The 25,716-nt window shown below is 46.9% G+C and overlaps 1 protein-coding gene across 2 annotated transcripts; it reads left to right on the top strand.

The window, feature by feature from the left end:
- Positions 1 to 1,400: 1,400 nt before the first annotated feature.
- On the top strand, positions 1,401 to 25,640 carry LOC143819245 (cytochrome P450 2U1-like). 2 transcript variants are annotated; one of them, XM_077300656.1, is made up of 5 exons: positions 1,401 to 1,901; positions 18,180 to 18,815; positions 20,073 to 20,234; positions 22,847 to 23,014; positions 25,094 to 25,640. In XM_077300656.1, exons 1-5 carry the CDS (start codon positions 1,430 to 1,432, stop codon positions 25,270 to 25,272), a joined length of 1,617 nt encoding a protein of 538 aa, XP_077156771.1. In that variant the 5' UTR covers positions 1,401 to 1,429; the 3' UTR covers positions 25,273 to 25,640. The 2 variants fall into 2 exon arrangements, with proteins under 2 accessions (XP_077156771.1, XP_077156770.1); XM_077300655.1 differs by having other exon boundaries at positions 22,838 to 23,014.
- The last annotated feature ends 76 nt before the right edge of the window (positions 25,641 to 25,716 follow it).

Genomic DNA, 25,716 nt, shown 5'->3' with positions numbered 1-25,716 from the left:
GAAGCAGTCAGTGACCAACCACCTCTGTCCATCTCTTGCCTTGAGAACCCTACAGCAGTAATATATATATCTGACAGCCGAGATGAACGCTTCCTTGCTTTACTCAGGCAAAGTACTGCACCCACACAAAAATTAAACTAACTTCTTGAAATAGTCTGAGGAACAGTGATTGCACTCAAAAGCTCACACCTTGAATAAATCTTTGTCGGTCTTAAAGGTGCTATTGGACTCTGATTTTATTGTGCTACTTCAGACCAACATGGCTACTCATTTTAATCTATTCTTGAAATGGAATTGTAGATAATGTAAGCCACTGGGAAGAAAAGAGGTTATATGTGCATCCTAATGTGCAGGGGGACATAATAGCCGGACAGACTGGTATGCAATGTAACGTTTGCAGCCAAAGTATGTCTGTGTATTACCTGATTCATAGGACTGCATCTCTGAGACTGCTTCATGTTGAGAAAAACAATAGCAGAAAGTGACAGTGTAAAACAGCCCTTAGATACTGTGTTTTCTCTGTTTTCAAACCATCTTGAGAATCCATTTGGACTGCAAGGTCAAAAAGTAAAACATATTTCAGTACAAGCTGCCAACTACAAGATGCCTCGTGGCCATGAAATCTATAACAGGTGACAGTTGAAAAGGCAGGAAGAATGCTTTTAAATAACCCATCCCTGGAACCAGTTTGCTTCTGGGAGTCTTGTGACATTTGTTTAGGGAAGCTTCAGGGAACAAGGTTATTTATGCTTGTGTATAAGTTAATATTTCTATTATTTTAACTTTGTTCTTCATGAGCTGTGCTCATTCTTATTTTATTTATGTTGCAATTTATAGCCCGCCGCTTTCAGCAAGCTGGCTCGCGGTAGGTCATACTAAAACCCCCAATAAAATATACAACATTTTTCCCCTCTAAAGAAAAACCCTGTGGGGGGGGTGACAATTCAAATCCTAATACTCAAATGTCATATGTAGTATTAACTTATCCGTAATTTTGTAGCTTTAACATGCTTTTAAGGTTTTCTTTAAAGCTATCCTGAAGTTGTACCTAGGACAGATTTAAAATGTCTTAAATAAATGCTTATAACTTCAACATTGTTTTAGAATATATCTAACATCTAATATGCTATATTCATCTTTGTATTATTGGTCCAAGGCCTAGGTCTTCGTCCAGTAGTATCAAAACTGGCTAATTTATGCTCCGTTTTTGCCCTGAAAGACCGGCAGATGCGCTGCGGCCGAAGCCTGCCTGGCCCAAGATGAGGCGGCCGGGCTCTTGTGCTCCGCGCGCTTGGGGAAGCCCCTTGAGCGCGCGAGGTGGGCGTCCCCGGCGCTCCGCCCTTCCCGCCGGCAGCCGACCAACCTGAGGGCGGGGCGCGGAGGGGGTGTCGGGCGCCGCGGGCCGCCTCAGCCAGAGCCGTCGGGCACCATGGGCCGCGTGCAGGAGCCGCCGTCCGCGCTGCTGCAGGACCCCCTCAGCTCGGCCCTGCTGGGCGCCGCGGGGCTGCTGCTGGCGCTGGCGCTGGCGCTGTGGGGGCTGCTGGGCCGCCGGCCGCCGCGGGGGCTCCCGCCCGGTCCGAAGCCCTGGCCCTTGGTGGGCAACTTCGCCTTCGCCTTCTTGCCCCACTTCCTGGGGCGCCAGGGACTGAGGAGAGTCTGCAAGATGTACTCCTCCGAGGACGCGGCGCCCGGCAGAGGCTCCTCGCGGCTGCCCTCACCGCACCTGCTCTTCACCCAGCTGGCCAAGGAGTACGGCAGCATCTTATGCTTTTTCCACGGCAACCGCCCCGTCGTCGTGCTCAGCGACTTCGAGGCCGTGCGCGACGCCCTGGTCTACCAGGCCGACGTCTTCAGCGCCCGGCCCATCTTGCCCATCGTGACCTTCATGACGGAGGGAAAGGGTAAGGGAGCCGAGGCTGCGGGCGCTGCAGGAGGGCTGGCCGGGGAGCCTGGCTCGAGGGCGCTGAGGGCGCGCGTCCGTGGTCCCCACGGCCGCGCCAGCAGGAGGCCAGCCAAGGCCAGCGAGTGACCCGCAGGGCAAACTTGGTGTCATAGCATGTTCTGTTCTGGGACAAAGATGTTTGTTCTGGCTAAAGCTGAGGCAAGAGTTCTGTAATTTTGAACCAATCAGTGATTCCATGCTCGGTTCTCACTGTTGCTTCTTGACCTCCATATAGGTTTCTCAAGAGACAAATAAGATGCTCTGGTATTCCCATCTCTTTAAGAACTTGCCACAACTTGTTGTGCTCCATACAATCAAAGGCTTTAACATAGTCAATGAAGCAGAAGTAGAGGTTCTTCTGGAACTCCTTAGCTTGCTCCATGATCCAGCGTATGTTGGAAATTTGATCTCTACTTCCTCTGCCTCTTTGAAATCCTGCCTATACTTCTGGTGTAATAACATGTTCGGTTCTGGGACAAAGATGTTTGTTCTGGCTGTTCTGCAATTGTTCAGTCTTCTTTTTAAATGCTTGGCTGCTAGTGAGATGCTTTGCTTGCTTTAGAAGCATCCTGTGCAGTTTACAGTAGCAGGCAAGAAGAACCCTAGGAAACAAGGAACTCAACCAATTCTGATGGGAGAATTAACTTGGGATGTGAAACAGTACTGTAGGTGTGAGAAGTGCAGTGGTGTTTTTAGGGTTAAATATGTTGCACTGCCACGATATCTGGAATATAGTTCAGGAATATATTTTTTTATTTAAATTTCTTGCTTTTGTGATTGATGATTTATTAGAAACAGAAATTCCACAGATGAGGCACCACAACAAAAGCGGCCCTGGCTGTAGTATGTGACGTTAGAGCATTTTGGTATTTTTGGATTATGGATTATGTTGATATTTTCTAGTTCCTCTTGTTCAGGGTTTATATGCCCTTCTACAAAAAATAAATGCCACTTGATGGTATAGACCCAGCTGGAGTCAACTGTACCATATTGCAAAACACTCAGAGGGAAAACGGAGATGCTCAGCTTCCCAGCACATCAGCACTAATTAATTCGAATGTGATCTGGTGGTTGATGCACATTCTGGCAAAGGGTGTCACCTTGGTGAGGAACCCCCAATCAGCTCCTCTCCCATTATGAGCAATTGAGAAGAATGTGATATAAAATCAATCAGTTCTCAGGACTCAGATCATGTTCAGCTGGAGTACTGACTTCTGAATTGAGTCAATTCAGCATTAGCTACGTGCATAGTTATGCTCAAAATCCTACAAGCTAGGCTCCAGCAATATGTGGACCGAGAACTTCCAGAAGTACAGGCAGGATTTCAAGAGGCAGAGGAACTGGCGCTGTGGGGGCTGCTGGGCCGCCGGCCGCTGCGGGGGCTTCAGCCCGGTCCGAATCCCTGGCCCTTGGTGGGCAGCTTCACCTTTGCCTTCCTGCCCCACTTCCTGGGGCGCCACGTGCTCTCAGCCATCGGCCAGCTGTACTCCTCCGAGGAGGTGGCGCCCGGCAGAGGCTCCCCGCGGCTGTTCTCACTGCACTTGCTTTTCACCCAGCTGGCCAAGGAGTACGGCAGCATCTTCTGCTTCTTCCTTGGCAACTGTCCCGTCGTCATGCTCAGCGACTTCGAGGCCGTGCACGACGCCCTGGTCCACCATGCCGACGTCTGCAGCAACCGGCCCAGCATAGCAATCGCAAAATTTATCATAGAGGGAAAGGGTAAAGGAGCCGAGGCTGCGGGCGCTGCAGGAGGCCTGGCTGGGGAGCCTGGCTCTTGGGCACTGAGGGCGCGCGCCCCGTGGTCCCCACTGCCGCACGAGCAGGAGGCCAGCCAAGGCCAGCGAGTGACCCGCAGGGCAAACTTGGTGTCACAGTATGTTCTGTTCTGGAATAAAAGATGTTTGTTCTGGCTAAAGCTGAGGCGGGAGTTCTGTAATTGTTCAGTCCTCTTTTTATATGGTTGGCCTCCAGTGAGATGCTTTGCTTGTTTTAGAAACATCCTAAAAACAGAGTCCAGTAGCACCTTTAAGACCGACAAAGATTTATTCAAGGTGTGAGCTTTCGAGTGCAAGCTCCCTTCATCAGACTATGGTTTTCTTACATGACAGGGAATATATAGCAAAAATTAATTCTGTTACATTTGTGTCACAACTAAATACAGCCAATGATAATCCTTTGTCAAAACAGCCAATCAATCCCCTAGAATTCAGTGTACTTTACAAAGAGAAACCAAAATGCTGCTATTAGAGATCAAAGGTTATCACCTCCCCATATGTTGCTTGCTCCATACAACTGTGAGACATTCCTCCCAGGGAATTGCTGGTCACTTCCCAAGGCCAGGGAGTCAAACTCAAAATTCTATTACAATGCCATATCTTACAGTCATATTATCACAAATAAAATACATAGTGAGGAATATGGATACACAACTTGAACAAGGTTAGCATGAATAGTGAGATAAAAAGCATTTGTCTCTATTGAGTACTGGGTATGTCATAGTATTGAGTTTTGTAATAACACTCACATAATCCCAAATAAAATATATTGAGATCTCACTATGCATGCTAACCTTATGTAACTTGTATAGCCACATTCCTCACAATTTATTTTAATTGGGATTATGTGACATTACACAGCTGAGAGCACGTGGAGAGAGCTACTGGGGAGTGTAGCTGGTGACCAGGTGAGGCTATTGTGCTGACTGGGTGAGGTGATTGCTGGGTGATTACTGGGAGGATTAAAAAGGGCTGCTCCTCGCCAGAGGCAGAGCTCAGACAACTGAGAGCATGTGGAGAGAGCTACTGGGGAGTGTAGCTGGTGACCAGGTGAGGCTATTGTGCTGACTGGGTGAGGTGATTGCTGGGTGATTACTGGGAGGATTAAAAAGGGCTGCTCCTCGCCAGAGGCAGAGCTCAGACAACTGAGAGCATGTGGAGAGAGCTACTGGGGAGTGTAGCTGGTGACCAGGTGAGGCTATTGTGCTGACTGGGTGAGGTGATTGCTGGGTGAGGTGATTGCTGGGTGATTACTGGGATGATTAAAAAGGGCTGCTCCTCGCCAGAGGCAGAGCTCAGACAACTGAGAGCACGTGGAGAGAGCTACTGGGGAGTGTAGCTGGTGACCAGGTGAGGCTATTGTGCTGACTGGGTGAGGTGATGGCTGGGTGATTACTGGGAGGATTAAAAAGGGCTGCTCCTCGCCAGAGGCAGAGGTCAAACAACTGAGAGCACGTGGAGAGAGCTACTGGGGAGTGTAGCTGCTGACCAGGTGAGGCTATTGTGCTGACTGAGTGAGGTGATTGCTGGGTGATTACTGGGAGGATTAAAAAGGGCTGCTCCTCGCCAGAGGCAGAGCTCAGACAACTGAGAGCACGTGGAGAGAGCTACTGGGGAGTGTAGCTGCTGACCAGGTGAGGCTATTGTGCTGACTGGGTGAGGTGATTGCTGGGTGATTACTGGGAGGATTAAAAAGGGCTGCTCCTCGCCAGAGGCAGAGCTCAGACAACTGAGAGCACGTGGAGAGAGCTACTGGGGAGTGTAGCTGGTGACCAGGTGAGGCTATTGTGCTGACTGAGTGAGGTGATTGCTGGGTGATTACTGGGAGGATTAAAAAGGGCTGCTCCTCGCCAGAGGCAGAGCTCAGACAACTGAGAGCACGTGGAGAGAGCTACTGGGGAGTGTAGCTGCTGACCAGGTGAGGCTATTGTGCTGACTGGGTGAGGTGATTGCTGGGTGATTACTGGGAGGATTAAAAAGGGCTGCTCCTCGCCAGAGGCGCAAAACCTTGGCGCAACAGGTCTTGGCCTGTGGCTCTTAGCCTGGGGTTCTTTGCCGAACAATTGTGCTGACTGGGTGAGGTGATTGCTGGGTGATTACTGGGAGGATTAAAAAGGGCTGCTCCTCGTCAGAGGCAGAGCTCAGACAATTGAGAGCATGTGGAGAGAGCTACTGGGGAGTGTAGCTGGTGACCAGGTGAGGCTATTGTGCTGACTGGGTGAGGTGATGGCTGGGTGATTACTGGGAGGATTAAAAAGGGCTGCTCCTCGCCAGAGGCAGAGGTCAGACAACTGAGAGCACGTGGAGAGAGCTACTGGGGAGTGTAGCTGCTGGCCAGGTGAGGCTATTGTGCTGACTGGGTGAGGTGATTGCTGGGTGATTACTGGGAGGATTAAAAAGGGCTGCTCCTCGCCAGAGGCAGAGCTCAGACAACTGAGAGCACGTGGAGAGAGCTACTGGGGAGTGTAGCTGCTGACCAGGTGAGGCTATTGTGCTGACTGGGTGAGGTGATTGCTGGGTGATTACTGGGAGGATTAAAAAGGGCTGCTCCTCGCCAGAGGTGCAAAACCTTGGCGCAACAGGTCTTGGCCTGTGGCTCTTAGCCTGGGGTTCTTTGCCGAACAATTAGAATCAGTTGATTATATTTCACTAGTACTTGGACTGCCTAGAAATTACAATGGACCTCCAGGACACTCATCCCATCATCTGCAGTGAGTGTGACATGATTGCCTTCCTCCCAGAAGACAAGATGGACTACATCTGCCCCAAGTGTAAACTGGTAAGACTTTTGGAGGAAAGGATTAGGGGATTAGAAGACAGCATTATTACTCTGACCCAAAGTAAGAAAGGGGAGGAGTTCATAGACCAGAGCCGTGCAACTTGGAATAAAGAGGATACAACCAGTCCTGAAGAGGATAAGGAGATTGACCTCACCACGGAGACTCAGCAGACAGTTCGGAAAAAGACTCAACGGCGTAGAGCGCGATGGTTCTCAGGGCCTTTGGAGCTCCAGATTAGATTTCAGGCCCTTGCAGAGGAGGTGCAAGGGTCAACGAGGGAAGAGGTCCCAAAACAAAGTCTAAGACAAAGTGAAGAGGTCTCAGGAATAGAAGGAAATGGACTTGAGAAGAAAGAAAAAGGAGAGTACTGGTAATTGGAGACTCCCTGCTAAGAGGAATGGATCGCCATGTAGCTGGGCCCGCCCCCCTAACCCGAGAGGTGTGTTGCTTGCCAGGGGCAAAAAATTAAAGACGTTTCAGAATGGCTGCCCAAACTCCTCAAATCTATGGATCGCTACCCATTTGTGATGATCCATGTGGGAATGAATGACATGTCCCTGAATACCATCGCTCCTATTTAAAAAGACTATCAAGATCTGGGGAGGAAGCTCAAGCAAATGGGGGCACAAGTGGTATTTTCTTCAATCTTGCCTGTCAAGGGAAGAGGAATGCGTCGGGAGAGGAAGATAATGGAGGTGAATCAGTGGCTGCGTAGTTGGTGCCGGCAGGAGAGATTTGGTTTCTGGGACCATGGGATAGGCTTTCTTGAGGAAGGCCTACTAGCACCTGATGGACTGCACTTATCGAAGCTGGGGAAGAATGTGTTTGGCAGGAACCTGGGGAAATTCATCAGGAGAACTTTAAACTGAAGCCACAAGGGGAAGGAGACGATCAACATAGGGAGTGTAAGGAAGGAGAACGATCGGGGGCAGCCCAACTGGCAAGGCCAGCTCATAGGGAACCAAAAGTGAAAGGATTCAGATGTATTTATACTAACGCCTAAAGCATGGGCAATAAGAAGGAAGAGCTGGAACGTCTCATGCTGATGGAAAGGTATGATCTAGTAGGCATCACAGAAACTTGGTGGAATGATTCTCATGACTGGAATTTAATGGTGGATGGATATGAACTGTTTAGAAAAACAGAATAGATCGAAGAGGTGGAGGAGGATAGTGTCTGGGTGGCAGGTTAACATGGATAGAGAGGTTGTTGAGAAACATTTAGCTGCACTGGATGAGTTCAAATCCCCAGGGCCGGATGAAATGCACCCGAGAGTGCTCAAAGAACTTTCCAGAGAACTTGCACAGCCCTTGTCCATCATCTTCGGGACCTCTTTAAGGACTGGGTTAGGGTTCCCGGAGGACTGGAAGAGAGCAAATGTTATTCCGATCTTCAAAAAAGGGAGGAAAGATGACGCAGGAAACTACAGACCATTAAGTCTGACCTGTTGTGGGGAAGATAATGGAGCAGATATTAATGGGAGCGATCTGCAAACATCTAGAGGACAATTTGGTGATCCAAGGAAGTCAGCATGGATTTGTCTCCAACAGGTCTTGCCAGACCAACCTGGTTTCCTTTTTTGACCAAGTAACAGGTTTGCTGGATCATAGTTGATGTCATTTACTTGGATTTTAGTAAAGCTTTTGACAAGGTTCCCCATGATGTTCTGATGGATAAGTTGAAGGACTGCAATCTGGATATTCAGATAATTAAGTGGATAGGGAATTGGTTAGAGAACCGCACTCAAATTGGGAGGACAGGCAAATACTCCGGAAGATAGAGACAGAGTTCAACGAGATCTGAACACAATGGAAAAATGGGCAAATGAGAACAAGATGCAATTTAATAAAGATAAGTGTAAAGTGTAAAGTTCTGCATCTGGATCAGAAAAATGAAAAACATGCCTACTAGATGGGGGATAAGCTTCTAGGTAACACTGTGTGTGAACGAGACCTTCGGGTATTTGTGGATTGTAAACTAAACATGAGTAGGCAGTGTGATGCAGCGGTAAAAAAAGGCGAATGCCATTTTGGGCTGTATCAACAGGGGCATCACATCAAAATCACAAGATGTCATAGTCCCATTGTATATGGCACTGGTCAGACCACACCTGGAGTACTGTGTACAGTTCTGGAGGCCTCACTTCAAGAAGGACGTAGATAAAATTGAAAGGGTACAGAGGAGAGTGACGAAGATGATCTCTGGCCAAGGGACCAAGCCCTATGAATATAGGTTGAGTGACGTGGGAATGTTCAGCCTGGAGAAAAGGAAGTTGAGAGGAGACATGATAGCCCTCTTTAAGTATTTGAAAGGTTGTCACTTGGAGGAGGGCAGGATGCTGTTTCTGTTGGCTGCAGAGGAGAGGACACGCAGTAATGGGTTTAAACTTCAAGTACAACGATATAGGGTAGATATCAGGAAAAGATCTTTCACAGTCAGAGTAGTTCAGCAGTGGAATAGGCTGCCTAAGGAGGTGGTGAAGTCCCCTCACTGGCAGTCTTCAAGCAAAGGTTGGATGCACACTTTTCTTAGATGCTTTAGGATGCTTAGGGCTGATCCTGCGTAGAGCAGGGGGTTGGACTAGATGGCCTGTATGGCCCCTTCCAACTCTATGATTCTATGATTCTAGAGCATTTTGGTATTTTTAATCCAAATGATTGTCAGAGTATGTGATAATTGGAAATGGGTTATGTTGATATTTTTCTAAAGACAAGTTCCTCTTGTTCAGGGTTTATATACCCTTCAACAAAAAATTAAATGCCACTTGATGGTATAGACCCAGCCTGGAGTCAACTGTGCCATGTTGCAAAACACTCAGGGAAAATGGAGATGCTCATGTTCCCAGCACATCAGCACTAACTAATTTGAACGTGATGAAGTGCAAAACGGAGCGATAGTTGTCAGGTTCCTGTGCTGCGAGAGATGGTTTCTTCATTAACGGGCATACCACTGCGTCTTTGAATCCCTCCAGGAATTCTCCTGTTGAGAGGTAAAGGTTAATTATTTCCCAGAAGAGAGCTCCTATTCTTCTGTCTGTTGTTTTTAGGAGCCATGATAGACATGGGTCTAGTGGGCAAGTGGTTGGCCTCATTGCTGCTAGCATCCTGTCGACTTCAGTTTGTGAAAGTCGTCTGAAGTGACTCATTGTTATCTCCAAACACGGCCAAAGGGCCTCTAGTTCACTTTCTGTGTCTAAAGTTGAAGGAAGGTCAAGGCGAAGCCTCAAGAATTTGTCTGCAAAGTGACTCACAAATGCCTCACAGCTAATGTCCAATTGGCTATTATTTTGGCGCCCTTCATCGAGGGCGGTGAGAGATTGGACTATCCTAAATATTTTTGCTGGGCACAAGTGCACAGATGCAATGCTAGTCGAGTAAAAGTTTCATTTCACTGTCTTCACCACCATCTCATAGGCTCTTAACTGCATTCTATAAGATGTTCTCGATTCTTCGTCACGAGTCTTCCTCCAAACTTGCTCTGCCATCTCAGTTTCTGTTTCTTCTTGCGGAGCTCCTCCATATACCATGAAGCCTGCTTGAGACGGGAGTGGAGAGGACATTTGGGAGCTATCTCATCAATGTCTGCAAGCATTCTGTCATGCCAGTCGCTGACCAGTCCATCTAAATAAGTGACGGGAGTCATTAGGTCCCGCAGAGCATTCAGAAATCCAGTTGGATCCATAAGTCTCCGTGGGTGCGCTGAAATGTGCTCGGCATCCAATTGAGGGGGAGGTAGCAACCTAAGCTGGGTCTTCATAGTGGCCATAGTCATGACCAGATCGATGATCAACCCTGCACCGAAAATCAGATCCAGTGTGTGACCTGCTTGATGGGTAGGGCCAACAACAAATTGCGAGAGCCCTAGCATTGCCATGGCTGACACCAGATCCAGCCCATTGCCAGAGGGCAGCAGTTCCGCATGGACATTAAAGTCCCCCAGAATTAGTAGTCTAAGGAATTGTAATGTCCCAGAGGCTGCTGCCTCTAGCAGGGCATCTGGAGGTGCATTGGGTGCGCGGTACACCAGCCAGATGACCACGCTCTCAGCTCCCACCCAAAACTAACACATTCAATTCCTTGGATTGTCGGTGCAGGGAGAGCCCTGAAGGAGATGTTATTTCGGATCAGGATTGCCATTCCTCCTCCCCACCCCACTGTCGGTGACTGATGGAGGACAAAGAACCCGGCAGGGGGCAGTTCTTTTAGGGCGACTGTTTCACCATCCCTGGAACAGGTTTCCATCACACATGCCAGGTATACCTCCCTGCTCTGCAAAGTAAATTTGCAGGGTGGAGGCTTTGTTATTGACCTGGCATTGCACAGCATCAGTGTCGGAGGTGGGCTGTTCACCTTTGTCTCCACCCTTGTGGTTTGAGAGATGGGGCAGAGGTTAGAAGGGGTTCGAGCATGGTCATATCTCAAGCCCCTTCTATTGTACAGCCTCCTCCCACCCCTGTCTCTTCCCCTTATTATTGGGATCCCTGACCCCCTTTGGTCCTCCTTTGATGTTGTTGTTTCCTTAGTTCCACTCAGAGATTGGGAGCTATCCATGCCTAATGTTGGTTTCTCCCTGGGTTATCAACTGGTTGATTTCTAGGGTTTTTGCCCTGGTTCTTATTTGGTTGCTTTGGTTTTGGTACCTTTGGTTTTTCAGTTTCAGGTGGGTTAATTTGATTTTGGGGGGGGGGTAACTTCAGGTGGATTGGGATTCTAGAGGGATGGTCCCGATCGTCTTATTGCATCTCAGGGTTACCTAGTCTGGAGTTGGTTTGATTGGTTGATTGGGTGCTAGTACATTTTCTTTCTCCCATTCAGTTTGGGTGAAGGGGGAGGGCACCTTTTTGGTTGGTTTTCAATTAATTGAATAAGTGTTACATGTGGCAATGTGGTAACTGGGTTTGTTTGAGATTATTATTTAATTGTATATGGGGTTGTGATTGGATATGGTGCTTTCCTTCTCCTTCTCCTATCTCTTTTTTTCTCTCCTTGTTAAATTAGCTTTCTTCCTACCCTCCCTCTTCTTTTTTGTTATTTGAAAAGTTCTTTTTGATTTCTCAGCTTACTCGGTGCTCGGCCTGGTATTTTTTAATATATTTATTAATGATCTAGATGAGGGGGTGGAGGGACTACTCATCAAGTTTGCAGATGACACCAAATTGGGAGGACTGGCAAATACTCCGGAAGATAGAGACAGAGTTCAACGAGATCTGAACACAATGGAAAAATGGGCAAATGAGAACAGGATGCAATTTAATAAAGATAAGTGTAAAGTTCTGCATCTGGGTCAGAAAAATGAAAAACATGCCTACTGGATGGGGGATAAGCTTCTAGGTAACACTGTGTGTGAACGAGACCTTCAGGTACTTGTGGATTGTAAACTACACATGAGCAGGCAGTGTGATTCAGCGGTAAAAAAGGCGAATGCCATTTTGGGCTGTATCAACAGGGGCATCACATCAAAATCACAAGATGTCATAGTCCCATTGTATACGGCACTGGTCAGACCACACCTGGAGTACTGTGTACAGTTCTAGAGGCCTCACTCCACGGAGGACGTAGATAAAATTGAAAGGGTACAGAGGAGAGCGACGAAGATGATCTCGGGCCAAGGGACCAAGCCCTATGAAGATAGGTTGAGGGACTTGGGTATGTTCATCCTGGAGGAAAGGAGGTTGAGAGGGGACATAACCCTCTTTAATTATTTTTTTAAAGGTTGTCACTTGGAGGAGGGCAGGATGCTGTTTCTGTTGGCTGCAGAGGAGAGGACATGCAGATATCAGGAAAAGATCTTTCACAGTCAGAGTAGTTCAGCAGTGGAATAGGCTGCCTAAGGAGGTGGGGAACTCCCCCTCATTGGCAGTCTTCAAGCAAAGGTTGGATGCACACTTTTCTTAGATGCTTTAGGATGCTTAGGGCAGATCCTGCGTAGAGCAGGGGGTTGGACTAGATGGCCTGTATGGCCCCTTCCAACTCTATGATTCTAGAGCATTTGGGTTATGTTGATATTTTTCTAAAGACAAGTTCCTCTTGTTCAGGGTTTATATACCCTTCAACAAAAAAGTAAATGCCACTTGATGGTATAGACCCAGCCTGGAGTCAACTGTACCATGTTGCAAAACACTCAAGGAAAATGGAGATGCTCAACTTCCCAGCATATCAGCACTAACTAATTTGAAAGTGATTTGGTGGTTGGTGCACATTCTGGCAAAGGGTGTCACCCTGGTGAGGAACCTCCAGTCAGCCCCTCTCCCATTCTGAGCAATTAAGAATGCGATATAAAATCAATCAGTTCTCAGGACTCAAAACATGTTCAGCTGGAGTACTGACTTCTGAATTGTGTCATTCAGCATTAGTCACTTGCATGTCTGTTCACTTATCATTGCTGATGCACATAGTGATTTTTTTAAAGACATTTGTGTCTGCCCTACCATCAAACTTACTTTATCACTAGCAAATTGGCATTTCATCTACAAATTGTTTAAGTTTAGTACATATTCTACAGATTTTTCCCCACAAGCACCCATGAGATAGGAAGTTTATCTACTCTATATTATGCAGTAGTTGTTGTTTTTTAAATAGCTTTAAAGCTATATGATGAACCAGGTAATTAAGGTTATTCTCAATAGTGCAGGGTTTATGAAGGTAATTGTCATTATCTATAGTGCAGAGTTTCACTATCACATTTTCAGGCTCTGTACTGCCGGTGTGAAGCATTGATGGACTTTGCTGTAATGATTGCCATGGCTAACACTAGATCCAGCCCATTGCCAGAGGGCAGCAGTTGGGCATGGACATTAAAGTTCCCCAGAATTAGTAGTCTAAGGAATTGTAATGTCCCGGCAGCTGCTGCCTCTAGCGGGGCATCTGGAGTTGCATTGGGTGTGCGGTACACCCGCCAGATGACCACGCTCTCAGTTGTGCCCCACCCAAAGCCAACACATTCAATTCCTGGGATTGTCGGTGCAGGGAGAGCCCTGAAGGAGATGTTATTTCGGATCAGGATTGCCACTCCTCCTCCCTGCCCCACTGTCCATGACTGATGGGGGACAAAGAACCTGGCAGTGGCCAGTTCTTTTAGGGTGACTGTTTCACCATCCCTGGACCAGATTTCCATCACGCATGCCAGGTATACCCCCTGCTCTGCAAAGTAAATTTGCAGGGTGGAGGCTTTGTTATTAATTGACCTGGCATTGCACAGCATCAGTGTCGGAGGTGGGCTGTTCACCTTTGCCTCCACCCTAGTGGTTTTGAGATATGGGGCAGAGGTTAGAAGGGTTTCGAGCATGGTCATATCTCAAGCCGCTTCTATTGTACAGCCTCCTCCCACCGCTGTCTCTGCCTCTTCCCCTTATTCTTGGGATCCCTGACTCCCTTTGGTCCTCTTTTGATGTTGTTGTATCCTTAGTTCCGCTCGGAGATTGGGAGCTATCCATGCCTAATGTTTTCTCCCTCGGTTATCAACTGGTTGATTTCTCCGGTTTTTGCCCTGGTTCTAATTCTTATTTGGTTGCTTTAGTTTTGATACCTTTGTTTTTTTCAGTTTCAGGTGAGTTGATTTGATTTGGGGAAGGGGGGTAAATTCAGGTGGATTGGGATTCTAGAGGGATGGTCCCGATCGTCTTATTGCATCTCAGGGTTACCTAGTCTTGTGTTGGTTTGATTGGTTGATTGGGTGCTAGTACATTTTATTTGCTCCCATTCAGTTAGGGTGGAGGAGGAGGACACCTTTTTGGTTGGGTTTCAATGAATTGAATAAGTGGTACATGTGGCAATGTGGTAACTGGGTTTGAAATTATTATTTAATTGTATATGGGGTTGTGATTGGATATGGTGCTTTCCTTCTCCTTCTCGTATCTCTTTTTTTTTCTCCTTGTCAAATTAACTTTCTTCCTACCCTCCCACTTCTTTCCACTTTTTTGTTATTTGAAAGGTTTTTTTTGTTTTCTTCCCACCTTCTCTCTTCTTTCCACTCTTTGTTGCTATTTGAAAAAGTTCTTTTTGATTTCTCAGCTTACTCCCATCCATTCCCTTCTCTTGCTTTGTTGTTAGTTCTTACTTTCCCTCTCTTTTCTATCTTTTTCAGTCTTTCTTTTATCTCTTCCTTGTTGTTGGGCAGATTTTCCCTCTTCCTTGTAGTGGGGCAGATCCCTCCCCCCCTCCCCCGTTTTCACTCCTTTCTCGGACCCGTTTTATTGTTGCTCTTTGGTTGTTTCCGTCCCCTTCTCTTTTTCCGATATGATATTCCCGCTTTAATTTTATAACCGTTAGAGGTTCCTGCTTAATTTTTTCTCTTTTGGAGAGCCTCCCTTCTCCCTTTAACCTCCCAATTTGTTCCAATCAGATCAGTTCCTCTCAGTCAATTTCGGTAGTCAATTCATTTTTCTTCCCCAATTAATTTCAGCAGGTCTCAATTTCCACAATCAGTTTTTTTAAGTTAATTAGTCTTTCCTCCCCCCAATTGCATTAATTAAACTTTTCCTCCCTCCAATTAATTTCATAAGATAAATTCCCCGCCGCCCCACCCCCCAATCAATTTTGAACACTTCGGTTCCTTTCTACCCCATTTGATGTCTTTTTTCAATATAATTGTGCTGGAGCTGTGTTGCCTGGATCCGATGGTCTCTGTGGGGTGCTGGTCTTGGAGTTGGGTGGTCTTCAGCTGGTTGGATTCTGCGGCCGAGTGACCAGACGGTCCCGCGGCCGTGCGATCTCCAAGGAAGTGGTAGGCCTGAGATGAACAGAGAAGCCGGTGGGCCAGGAACGGTGCTGGCTTTGGTAGTCTAGGGCAGGCCGGGAGTTCCTTCGGCGGTGGTGCGCTAAAGAGCCGGGATGGGGTGAGCATGAGCGGAATGAAGTGGAGCGGCGGGTGGGGGGTCAGCCGGGCGGGTTGGCAGGAAGCTGAGAGTGGGGCTGAGAGGTGCGTCTCTGCGGCACAGTCCCCGATGGGCCAGTGCTCCGTCGGTGTCAGACTGACACGTCCCCCGTCCGCGGTGGCCTTGTGTGTGGCCTGGCAACAGCGGCCCGATGGTATTGGCTCCTGGAGCGGTAGCAGCAGCGCTGTTCTCGGTATCCTGGGCCAGCCAGTCCAGGTTGGAAGCAAAAAGGAATCAGAGGAAGGTGAATATATAAGGTTTTCTAGAGAAGGAACATAAGATAGGGTGGGGAGGGGATACAGGGGATAGTCTAGAGTGCCGCTCCCAGCACCATACCTTATTTGCCAGAGAGAAGATGCTGTGAGGAGGGAAAAAAGGAAAATTGAAGATGCAGATTAATGTAGGTTGACTGGTGGATGGGAAGGAGAGATACCCATGAAACATTCTTCAGGCTCTGAGAAAGCCAATGAGTCAGGAGTCACTTTTATTGGCACAAGATAGCAAAGCATATGATTTGGAAGCATAGCTGTGTACATGCCCTCTTAGGGCCCCTCCCCCTCCAGACCCATCATTGGCCATGGAAGGAGGGTCAGTGTGACCATATATGGTCATCTCACCCAATAAATGTTTAGCTATTTAAAAAATATATATTTAAAAGTAATTAACTCCCACCCATTCAGGAATCCCTTCCATGGCCATTAAGAAAACCCAGGGTTTTATGAACCCCTGCTATGGATAGTGTATCTGGGTAGTAAGGAAAGGGCATGAAGCAATTCATGGGCCAAATTTTTGACAACCTTGGCCTGGTTCATAGCTCCTGAACAGATAATCAAGGAAGGTGCCTTCCCCAAATATTTTACCAGACTTTTCTCTGGTTCGTTTTGCTTTTTGGTCCATATAGGCCCAACAGCTGAGCAGGATGGGTCCACGGGGAGGAAGCAAAAAGGACCAGTGGAATGGCTCACAGACATTTCAGCCTAGCTGCAGATATGAACAGAAATCTTACATCTGTAATCCTGATAAGATGAGTGAAAAAGATCCCTCCTTTTGTGCTGTGGATCATCAGTTGTATCATTGTGGGGTGCTTAAAGATAGAGGGAGCTTCAGTCTGAGTAATGGACAGACAGTTTGGTTTTCATGTATGCTGAGAAGTACTGAAGCCCCCTGCCTGGTCTTGAAGACCACTGAGTAGCCATGGATACATTGCCATTTTGACCAATAGCGTTTGTCTGTTTGTTACATTTCTTTTCCACCCCCCCTTATGCCTCAGGATGGCTTACATTGAAGTGTATGTAAAAGAAGTATAGAAAAGCATCCTGTGCATGGAAACCATATCCGTAATGTGCTTAAGTGTGTGTTTATAGAGATGCAACGGTGGTAAACAGTTATGTTTGGTAATTGAGCACTAAATTCACAGTCTGAGAATTTTGGCTACTGGTACTTTTTAAGCACAGGTCTCTTATTCTTGAGCTCAGCATCATCATCTTTGAGGAGCAAAGATGATATCTGATATCTAGCCTATATCGTTGTACTTGTAGTTTAAACCCATTACTATGTGTCCTTTCCTCTGCAGCCAATGGGAACAGCATCCTGCCCTCCTCCAAGTGACAACCTTTCAAATACTTAAAGAGGGATATCATGTCCCCTCTCAATCTCCTTTTCTCCAGGCTGAACATTCCCAAGTCCCTCAACCTATCTTCATAGGACTTGGTCACTTGGCCCCAGATCATCCTCGTCGCTCTCCTCTGTATCCTTTCAATTTTATCTACATCCTTCTTGAAGTGAGGCCTCCAGAACTGTACACAGTACTCCAGGAGTGGTCTGACCAGTGCCGTATATTAGCGATCCCCAACCTGTGGGCTGTGGACCACATGTGGTCCGTGGACTAATTGGAGGTGGGCCGCGAAGGACGCCTTCTCCTCCCCGTGGCCCTTTACTTCATCCCCCCCGGCCCTTTACAACATACTTCGGGTGTCATTGTCTCCCATCACTCCCAGATTGGACTATCTCATTGCAGAGAAACAAGCTCAGGGCTCCCATTGATTTGTCATTGTCATGAGTTAAAATTTTCATAAAAATAAAGTGTTCATTATGTTCATTGCTGTCACGTGTCTGTATCTTAATCATTATCATAGCGATCAGAGAGCATTAAGGCAGTGGTTGAAACGAGTAAACTACCCCTCCCCCCCACCGGGCCTCAGTAAAATTGTCAACCGTTGAGTGGTCCCCGGTGATAAAAAGGTTGGGGACCACTGCCGTATACAATGGCACTGTGACATCTTGTTACATCTTGTCACATTGAAGTGTATGTAAAAGAAGTATAGAAAAGCACCCTGTGCACGGAAACCATATCAGTAATGTGCTTAAGTGTGTGTTTATAGAGATGCAACGGTGGTAAACAGTTATGTTTGGTAATTGAGCACTGAATTCACAGTCTGAGAATTTTGGCTACTGGTACTTTTTAAGCACAGGTGTCTTATTCTTGAGCTCAGCATCATCATCTTTGAGGAGCCATGGTTATCCAAGATCTTTCCCCATTATTCTAATCCATAAGGACATACAGAGACTGAATTTATAATTTTTTCCATTCAAAGCCTGGTTCTACCATTGACTCCCAAAATATTAACTTGAGCATATGGTTAGTACTTGGGGGAGATCTGAGTACCTCATGAGGTGACTCTGTTGTGGAGCACCTGCTATTTGCATCACATGTTCAACATGCAAAACTAGTGTCACATGGAGAGTGGGGAAGGTCTACCATATTTGCAGTGGTTAAGAGAACCTTCTCCCCTGCACTTTCTTTCATTCAGGTGTGGTGTTTGCACCTTATGGCCCAGTATGGAGAAAACAGCGGAAGTTCTCCCATTCCACTCTCCGCCATTTTGGATTAGGAAAGCTCAGCCTGGAGCCAGCGATCCTTGAAGAATTCAGGTTTATGAAGAATGAAATTCTGAAACATGGGGAGAAGCAGTTTAACCCCTTCCCCATTATCAGCTATGCAGCGTCCAACATCATCTGCTCCATGGCCCTCGGCAGGCGTTTTGACTATGATGATGTTGAGTTTAAGACCAGGCTGAGCCACATGTCACGGGGTCTGGAGCTGAGCTTGAACATATACATCACTCTGGTGGACATCTGCCCTTGGCTCTACTACCTCCCTTTTGGTCCCTTCCGAGAATTCAGGCGGATTGTGCTTGACATCAAAGCCTTCCTGAAGAAGATAATTGCACAGCACAGGGAAAACCTGGATGCCCAGAATCCCCGTGATTTCATAGATATGTATCTAATTCAAGTGGATGAAGAAAAAAAGACCAATAGCAAAACCAGCTTTGATGAAGACTACCTGTTACTCATCATTGCGGACCTTTTTGTTGCAGGCACAGACACCACAACTAACACAATCCTCTGGTGTCTGCTGTATTTGTCGCTTCACCCACAAGTACAAGGTAAATGGTGTCTTTTCAAACCCACTTTTATTTTATTTTTTTATTTGGATTCTTTTAAACCCCCCCCCCCACTGAAGGGTAGATCCAACCCAATTTATAAGATCCAAACATAGAAACACCACAAATGATACATACCATCAGCAGACTTAGTCACAAAGCAAGTGGGTGGTGGGCAGAGCAGTTGTTAGTTCTGCCCCCCCAGCTTTTCCCTACCATAGGGATTGCTCTTGAGCCAGTAATGATCAAATCTCCTGTCTTCAGGTTACTCCTTCAATGTGAATTCATCTGCCATGGAATCCTGGGGGGTCGTTGAAGACGCCAGAGCCTGTTCTAACTGAAGCAGCACCCTCAAGTGGGGCGGGGCTGGTCACTCCCTTACATGAACTCAGAGTTAACCCAGCATTCCTTTGCCACTGCATATTACAGCCAAAACTGGTAATGGTGGGTAAGCCAGTTTTCAGAACTCGGCATGGCACAATGATTTCAAAAAACTCCCCCCTCCCCCCTTTTGCAAGTGCCGCCTCAATAATTGTTTTATTAAAGACTAGGGGCAAAGCCCATTGTATCCAAGAATACAACAGGTGCTAGAGCTCAGCAGGGAGAAGAGGAACGGTAGGAGTTGTCCAGTCTGTAAGGGCATGGGGTTGAATGTGTGTGTTGTGTGGGGGGTTGTGGTGGCCTCAAATCTGCAGAGAGTTGCAAAGAAGAAAGACACATGGCTTGGCTGTGTCTAACCCCCGGCCAGAGCAGTATTTTAAGTGAAAAGGGGCTTTTCTGTAGCCTCCCTGTCAGCCAACGGTTTGGCTTTTCCATACGAGTGCTAACTTCCAGGTGGTCGTTGGAGATCTCCCATAAATCCAACAAATCTCCAGGCTATAGAGATCAGCTCCCCTGGAGAAAATGATAATTGTGAAACTATGATTGGGCCTTAATGTTGTTTTTAAAGTTAAAACAGCAAATTTTTTTAATTAGAAGTTTGGGTAAATAACTGTTGGAACTGTTTTGGCCAGATATCTAAACCATCTTAGGGAAGATGCGAGGGAAACCTTAAGGGTAAAAGTTTTCCACAGGTAGGGCTCCATTGAAAAAGCCCCAACCCTGGTCACCACCCACCCCCCACCCCCCACGTATGTCGTTGGGTCCCTCAGAGCAGGTCTTGTGAGTAGGATCCAAACTGGTGGGCTGGACTGTGTGGGAGGACAGGGTTCTTCCAGGGGCTGGCCCAATTTTCTCCCCAACCATCTTTCTTTTCAACAGCAAAAGTCCAAGAAGAAATTGAATCTGTCATTGGCTGGGCTAGAGATCCTTCCCTTGCTGACAAGGCAGAGATGCCCTTCACGGAAGCCACCATCATGGAAGTTCAAAGAATGACGGCGGTTGTCCCTCTTTCTATTCCTCGGATGGCATCAGAAACTACTGGTAGGTCTTGTGGAGGTCTGCTGCTTGTGCCACTGAGAGGGGGGGGGGTGCGTTTCAGAGACTCAAAGAAAGCCAAGGCTAAATAGGCATGTCCTGTGCCTCCTTTGTTTCTGTTGATCTGATCTGAAGCAAACTTGGAAGACAGAAACTCTGCTTCAGGAAGGGTTGTCAATTCCAGCCTGGAAGATTCATGGGGATTTGGGGGAGGTGCTATAGAAGGCAAGATTTCACCCAGAATCTCTGGTACATCATCGATTCTGCTGTCTAAAATGATCACTTTCTTCAAGGAAACTGATCTGTGTTGTCTGGAGACGAGCTGTAATTCTGAGAGCTCCAGGCCCCACCTGGAGATTAGCAACAGAAGCCACAGGTGAAATGTGCAAGTCAAAATGGTACATTATGCTACAGTGATGTGTCTTCAGCCACTCCAGGCTACACGATAACCTAAAATCTTGCAATCTTGCTAAGTCACATTAAGAGCTATTCAAAATCAAATGAATTGGGTGGCCTTATCTGGGTGACCAAAGGATGGCCCTCCATTTTTTTTAACAAGCTCCTCTCTGAAAAAAATTAGTCGTCCTGTTGACCTTGACCATCTGAGGCCCATTTCCTGGTAGATCCCCTGGATATGGACTCTGCTTGTATGTTGTCCTTGATTTCATCATGCTCCTCTTTGTGGTGTGTGTGTGTGTCCCATGAGTGGGAAATGAATGTATTTGCCCCACCTAAGAGAAGAAACCTTCAGGTAAGACCAGTGTTTCTTCCTACTTCAGTGGGGGAAATCATGAAGGATGGTTAGCTATGCCCCAGCACAGGATGCGTAAAAGAATACGGGACACCATCCTTCATTCGTGCCCTTGTTGGAGCACTCGTCTCCCGAAGGCTGCCTCCTCCGAGACAACCTGATCCATCTTATAGTGGATGGCAAAAGTGGAAAAGGATGACCAGGTCGCTGCCTTACAGATCTCTTCCACTGGTGTTCTTGTGGTACAAGCTGCTGAAGCAGCAGCGGCTCTGGTGGAGTGCGCTATTACTCCTGAAGGTGGTTATAGCCTATGGGCCTTGTTGGCTCTGTGTATACAAAGTTTCACACAATGGTGGACATGGACACTGGCCTTCCCAAATTGCGACAAGGCGGGGGAGAAGTCGATCCCTGAAGCCTTGGGGAGCTCACTTGGCAGGGCACCGCAGACTCCTTCCTCAGCCAGGAAGCCTCAGCCCAGTCAATGCTATCTGCCTGTTTCCCCTTCCGTGGTCTGGAGGCCGCAGACCAGGGCTCAGATTCTTCCTTCTTCCTTACTTTCAGAGCAGCAGAACCCAAGCGTCCTGCTGTTCCCGTAGAAATATCTTCCATCAGTAGCGAAGGAGCTAGCCACGAGCCTTCTACCTGAGTGTAGGGCTATCCAAAAACTGGAGGGCCAGCCCCTAGTCACCCAGATAAGGCCACCCAATTCACTTGAATTTGAATAGTCCTACCTGAGCAAGCAGATGTGTGACCTAACCATCGTGAATGACTTCCCCTACTAAAGTAGAACATGAATTTAAAAACCAAGCAGATAAACACATAATTAAAACAACAGGCAGTATAAAGCAATTTACAAGAAGTGTATCCGTGGAGGGGTGACCAGGGGAGATGGACGGGGATGAAAAATGTTGTCTTTGTCGAACTTTATGAGCAAATGTCCCCTGTAGACCAATGGACAGCGGGAATAGCTTATCATCTGTTTCAAAGAGTGATATGAGAATGAAGGACGAGGACTATGGTCAGGCTCTTGGAGTACGAATTGATCCAGCCCTGTCACATTTTGTTCTTCGGTTGGCAATAATTTACTTTAGTAACCCAGATAATCCACAAAAGATTTGCCTCTGCTGCACTTCAGGGCCCTGCAGGATTGCTTCCCAGTGCTTGCATCACCTTTAATTCTGATAAATTTTATCTGCTGGCAAACTGAATTTTGCCTCATGTTTACTCCTGGGCCCAAGGGCTGCTCTTGGTCCTGCCAGCACGCTTTTCTTCTCCAGGCATGGGGGTTCTACTTGGAGTGTGCCTGGGGAGGATCACCTGTGCGCTCCTGGGGTGGCCCAGCCACTTAACTTCCTGTGGGACACTGGCTGACGAAGGGGCGTTTGGCTCTCAGAAGCTTGTACCCTGAAACTCCTGTGGGTCTCTAAGGTGCAACTGGATTTCCGTCTAGCTGCCTTTGAAGGCTGCTGGTGAGCAGCAGCAAGCCAAACCCAGAGGCCCCCTGAGATGGTGGCAGCGCAGCAGGGGCTGCTCAATGGGTCCTGGACGGCAGCACTGATGGCAGCACAGTAGATCTGTCTGCTGCTACCAGCACTATGACCCAGATTGGAGCTCAGCAACCACTGGGATTAGCTTGCTATAGGACTGTTTTAATGTCCCAGTATGCCTTTGCACGTTCACACAATACTAAATGACAACATTTGTAAAACATTCACGCTCACGGATTTCTGCCAGAAAAGCGACCCAGTTGAACTCATGTGCTTTTAAGTTCCTTCGTTTTCAAAGGGGAGGGGGAGGACTGTACTGGTAAAGATGCTCCATTTGAGTGATGCCTTTTGTTAAACATGTGATCCTTTTGTTTTTAAAGTGCTCCAGGGCTACACTATTCCCAAAGGAACCGTAGTCTTCTGTAACTTGTGGTCGGTGCACAGAGATCCCAGGATATGGAAAAACCCGGATGATTTCTACCCCGAAAGATTTCTGGATGAAAATGGCCGGCTTCTTAAAACAGAAACATTCATCCCTTTTGGAACCGGTAATGCAACCGGGTTAATAGAAGCAGTAAATGAAGATAGGCTCTATCTCAACATTGTCTGTGAAATACTTTTAAAATCCTTCTGATTCCTGTTGTTTGTTCCCCCGGGAGCTCTTTCCACCGGGTGGGGGCCAGAACAGAGAATGCTCTGACCCTGGTCAAGACCAGGCAAACTTCTTTAGGGCCAGGGACCCTTAGCTGGTTGGTAGCTGTGGAGAGCGGGGTTCTTTTGGGGGCATAGGCAGGGAGGCTGTCTCTCAGGTACACTGGGCCCTGACCGCGTATGGTCTTGAAGGTAGATCTCTACCTTGAAGGTAGAGATGGTAGACCATGCTCCTTCAAATACTGGGAGTAGGTTCCAGTTGTCTTTTCTGCTGAAGTAAAATGGTCCTCTCTGACCACTCAATAGTCAAGAAGACCTGCATGTGGAAAGGCCTTGTGGGGAGGGGGTTGTAATATGAACGAACATTGGGTGAAACGGAGTGGAAAATCTGTACAGGTCCATTATAATTGCTTCTATACAGCCTCTTATTCTGAAAATGTAGGGGGACCTGTTTTCTTACGAAGGTGTGGTGACTTCTGATGACTCTTCCATCACTCTACTGAGACCCAGACTGGGAACATCCCTAAGTAGCTCTACACAGAAGTTAGGTCAAAGTGGGGTTTCCTTCCAGGAAAGTGTCTTTTGGATTGTATCTTTTGCCACCACCTGTGCTGTTCCTGATGTTCCACTGACCCCTTTTCTGGGGACAGAATTTGGAGGCTGGATCTGTGGGCTGTCATGAGAGAAGGGAATTGACAGAAAGGAGGACATTTTATAGAACTCACCCTAGTAATGTCTCATACAACATCAGTCCTGTGCATGAGGTCAACCCATCACACCAGCCCTTAGTGTTGCAAATTGTCAACCATCAAATGGTTTAGGGTTGTTTTTCTGGCATTTTGTCCTCCAGACTGCCTAGGTACAAGTTTTCCTCAGGGAAAGATTTTTAAAAACGATATATTTCTAAACTGATTTAAGGACCTGTATTAGAATAATAGAATCATAATGTTGGAAGGGGCCATACAGGCCATCTAGTCCAACCCCCTGCTGAACGCAGGATCAGCCCAAAGAATCCTAAAGCATCCAAGAAAAGTGTGTATCCAACCTTTGCTTGAAGACTGCCAGTGAGGAGGAGCTCCCCACCTCCTTAGGCAGCCTATTCCATGGCTAAACTACTCTAACTGTGAAAAATGTTTACCTGATATCTAGCCTATATCGTTGTACTTGTAGTTTAAACCCATTACTATGTGTCCTTTCCTCTGCAGCCAATGGGAACAGCATCCTTCCCTCCTCCAAATGACAACCTTTCAAATACTTAAAGAGGGCTATCATGTCCCCTCTCAACCTCCTTTTCTCCAGGCTGAACATTCCCAAGTCCCTCAACCTATCTCCATAGGGCTTGGTCCCTTGGCCCCAGATCATCCTCGTCGCTCTCCTCTGTAACCTTTCAATTTTATCTACGTCCTTCTTGAAATGAGGCCTCCAGAACTGCACACAGTACTCCAGTTGTGGTTTGACCAGTGCCGTATACAATGGGACTATGACATCTTGTGATTTTGATGTGATGCCCTTGTTGATACAGCCCAAAATGGCATTTGCTTTTTTTACCGCTGTATCACACTGCCTGCTCATGTTTAGTTTGCAATCCACAAGTACCCCAAGGTCTAGTTCACAGACTGTGTTACCTAGAAGCGTAGCCCCCATCCAGTAGGCATGCTTTTCATTTTTCTGACCCAGATGCAGAACTTTACACTTATCTTTATTAAATTGCATCTTGTTCTCATTTGCCCATTTTTCCATTGTGTTCAGATCTCGTTGAACTCTGTCTCTATCTTCTGGAGTATTTGTCAGTATTCTTAGAGCTTAGGAAGTGTATTGTTTACTCCACTTCTGTTGTACATATAGGGCTCTGTAATAAGTAACTGTGGGGTGGCCTTAATGGGTTTATACGGTAGCTTGTGATAAGATCTGTGGGATCCCTTATATACATGAATTGCCACATGCTGATCACTCTTCTCCATGGCATTTTTTCAAAGGAAAACGTGTGTGCATGGGAGAACAGCTAGCCAAGATGGAGGTCTTCTTGTTGCTGACGAGCCTCCTGCAAGATTTCACTCTCGTGTTCCCAGAAGATTTGAAGAAGCCGTCAATGGAAGGAAGATTTGGCCTGACCTTGGCTCCATTTCCATTCAACTTAATTGCCTTAAAGAGATGAAGGCACACTGCAGGAGAATGCTGCATGAAGTTTGTGTTACTTGTAGGAAATTCCAGGGCAATATTTTCCATGTATTTCACTAGCAAAACTTCCAACCCTGAGCAGGGATGGGGGAACTTGTAGCCCACAGGCTGCCCCAAACTCATCAAGCACTTTCCCCTTGGCCTGGGGACTGTTGACTAATCTTTGTGAACCTCTTTTATGATTGGAGGGATCGGAATGGAAGTTTTCTAATCCTATCTGTTGCAGAATGATGCATTTTAAATAATGGTGCAGAAAAATCTCTCTGGTAATTAGCTTTTTATGTCAAATTGTAAGATATAATTCAACAATGGATTCAAAATGAAATAAAATACAAAGTAGCGGTGTATCTGGATATCTTTTTTCATGTAAGAGTCATGAACATCCTTTTCAAGGGACGCATGTCGGATACCTGCAGCCCTC

This window comes from Paroedura picta, chromosome 10 (assembly GCF_049243985.1).
Source record: "Paroedura picta isolate Pp20150507F chromosome 10, Ppicta_v3.0, whole genome shotgun sequence".
NCBI lineage: Eukaryota > Metazoa > Chordata > Lepidosauria > Squamata > Gekkonidae > Paroedura > Paroedura picta.
Note: the sequence above shows the minus strand (reverse complement) of the source record. Positions and strands in the feature narration are given on the sequence as shown.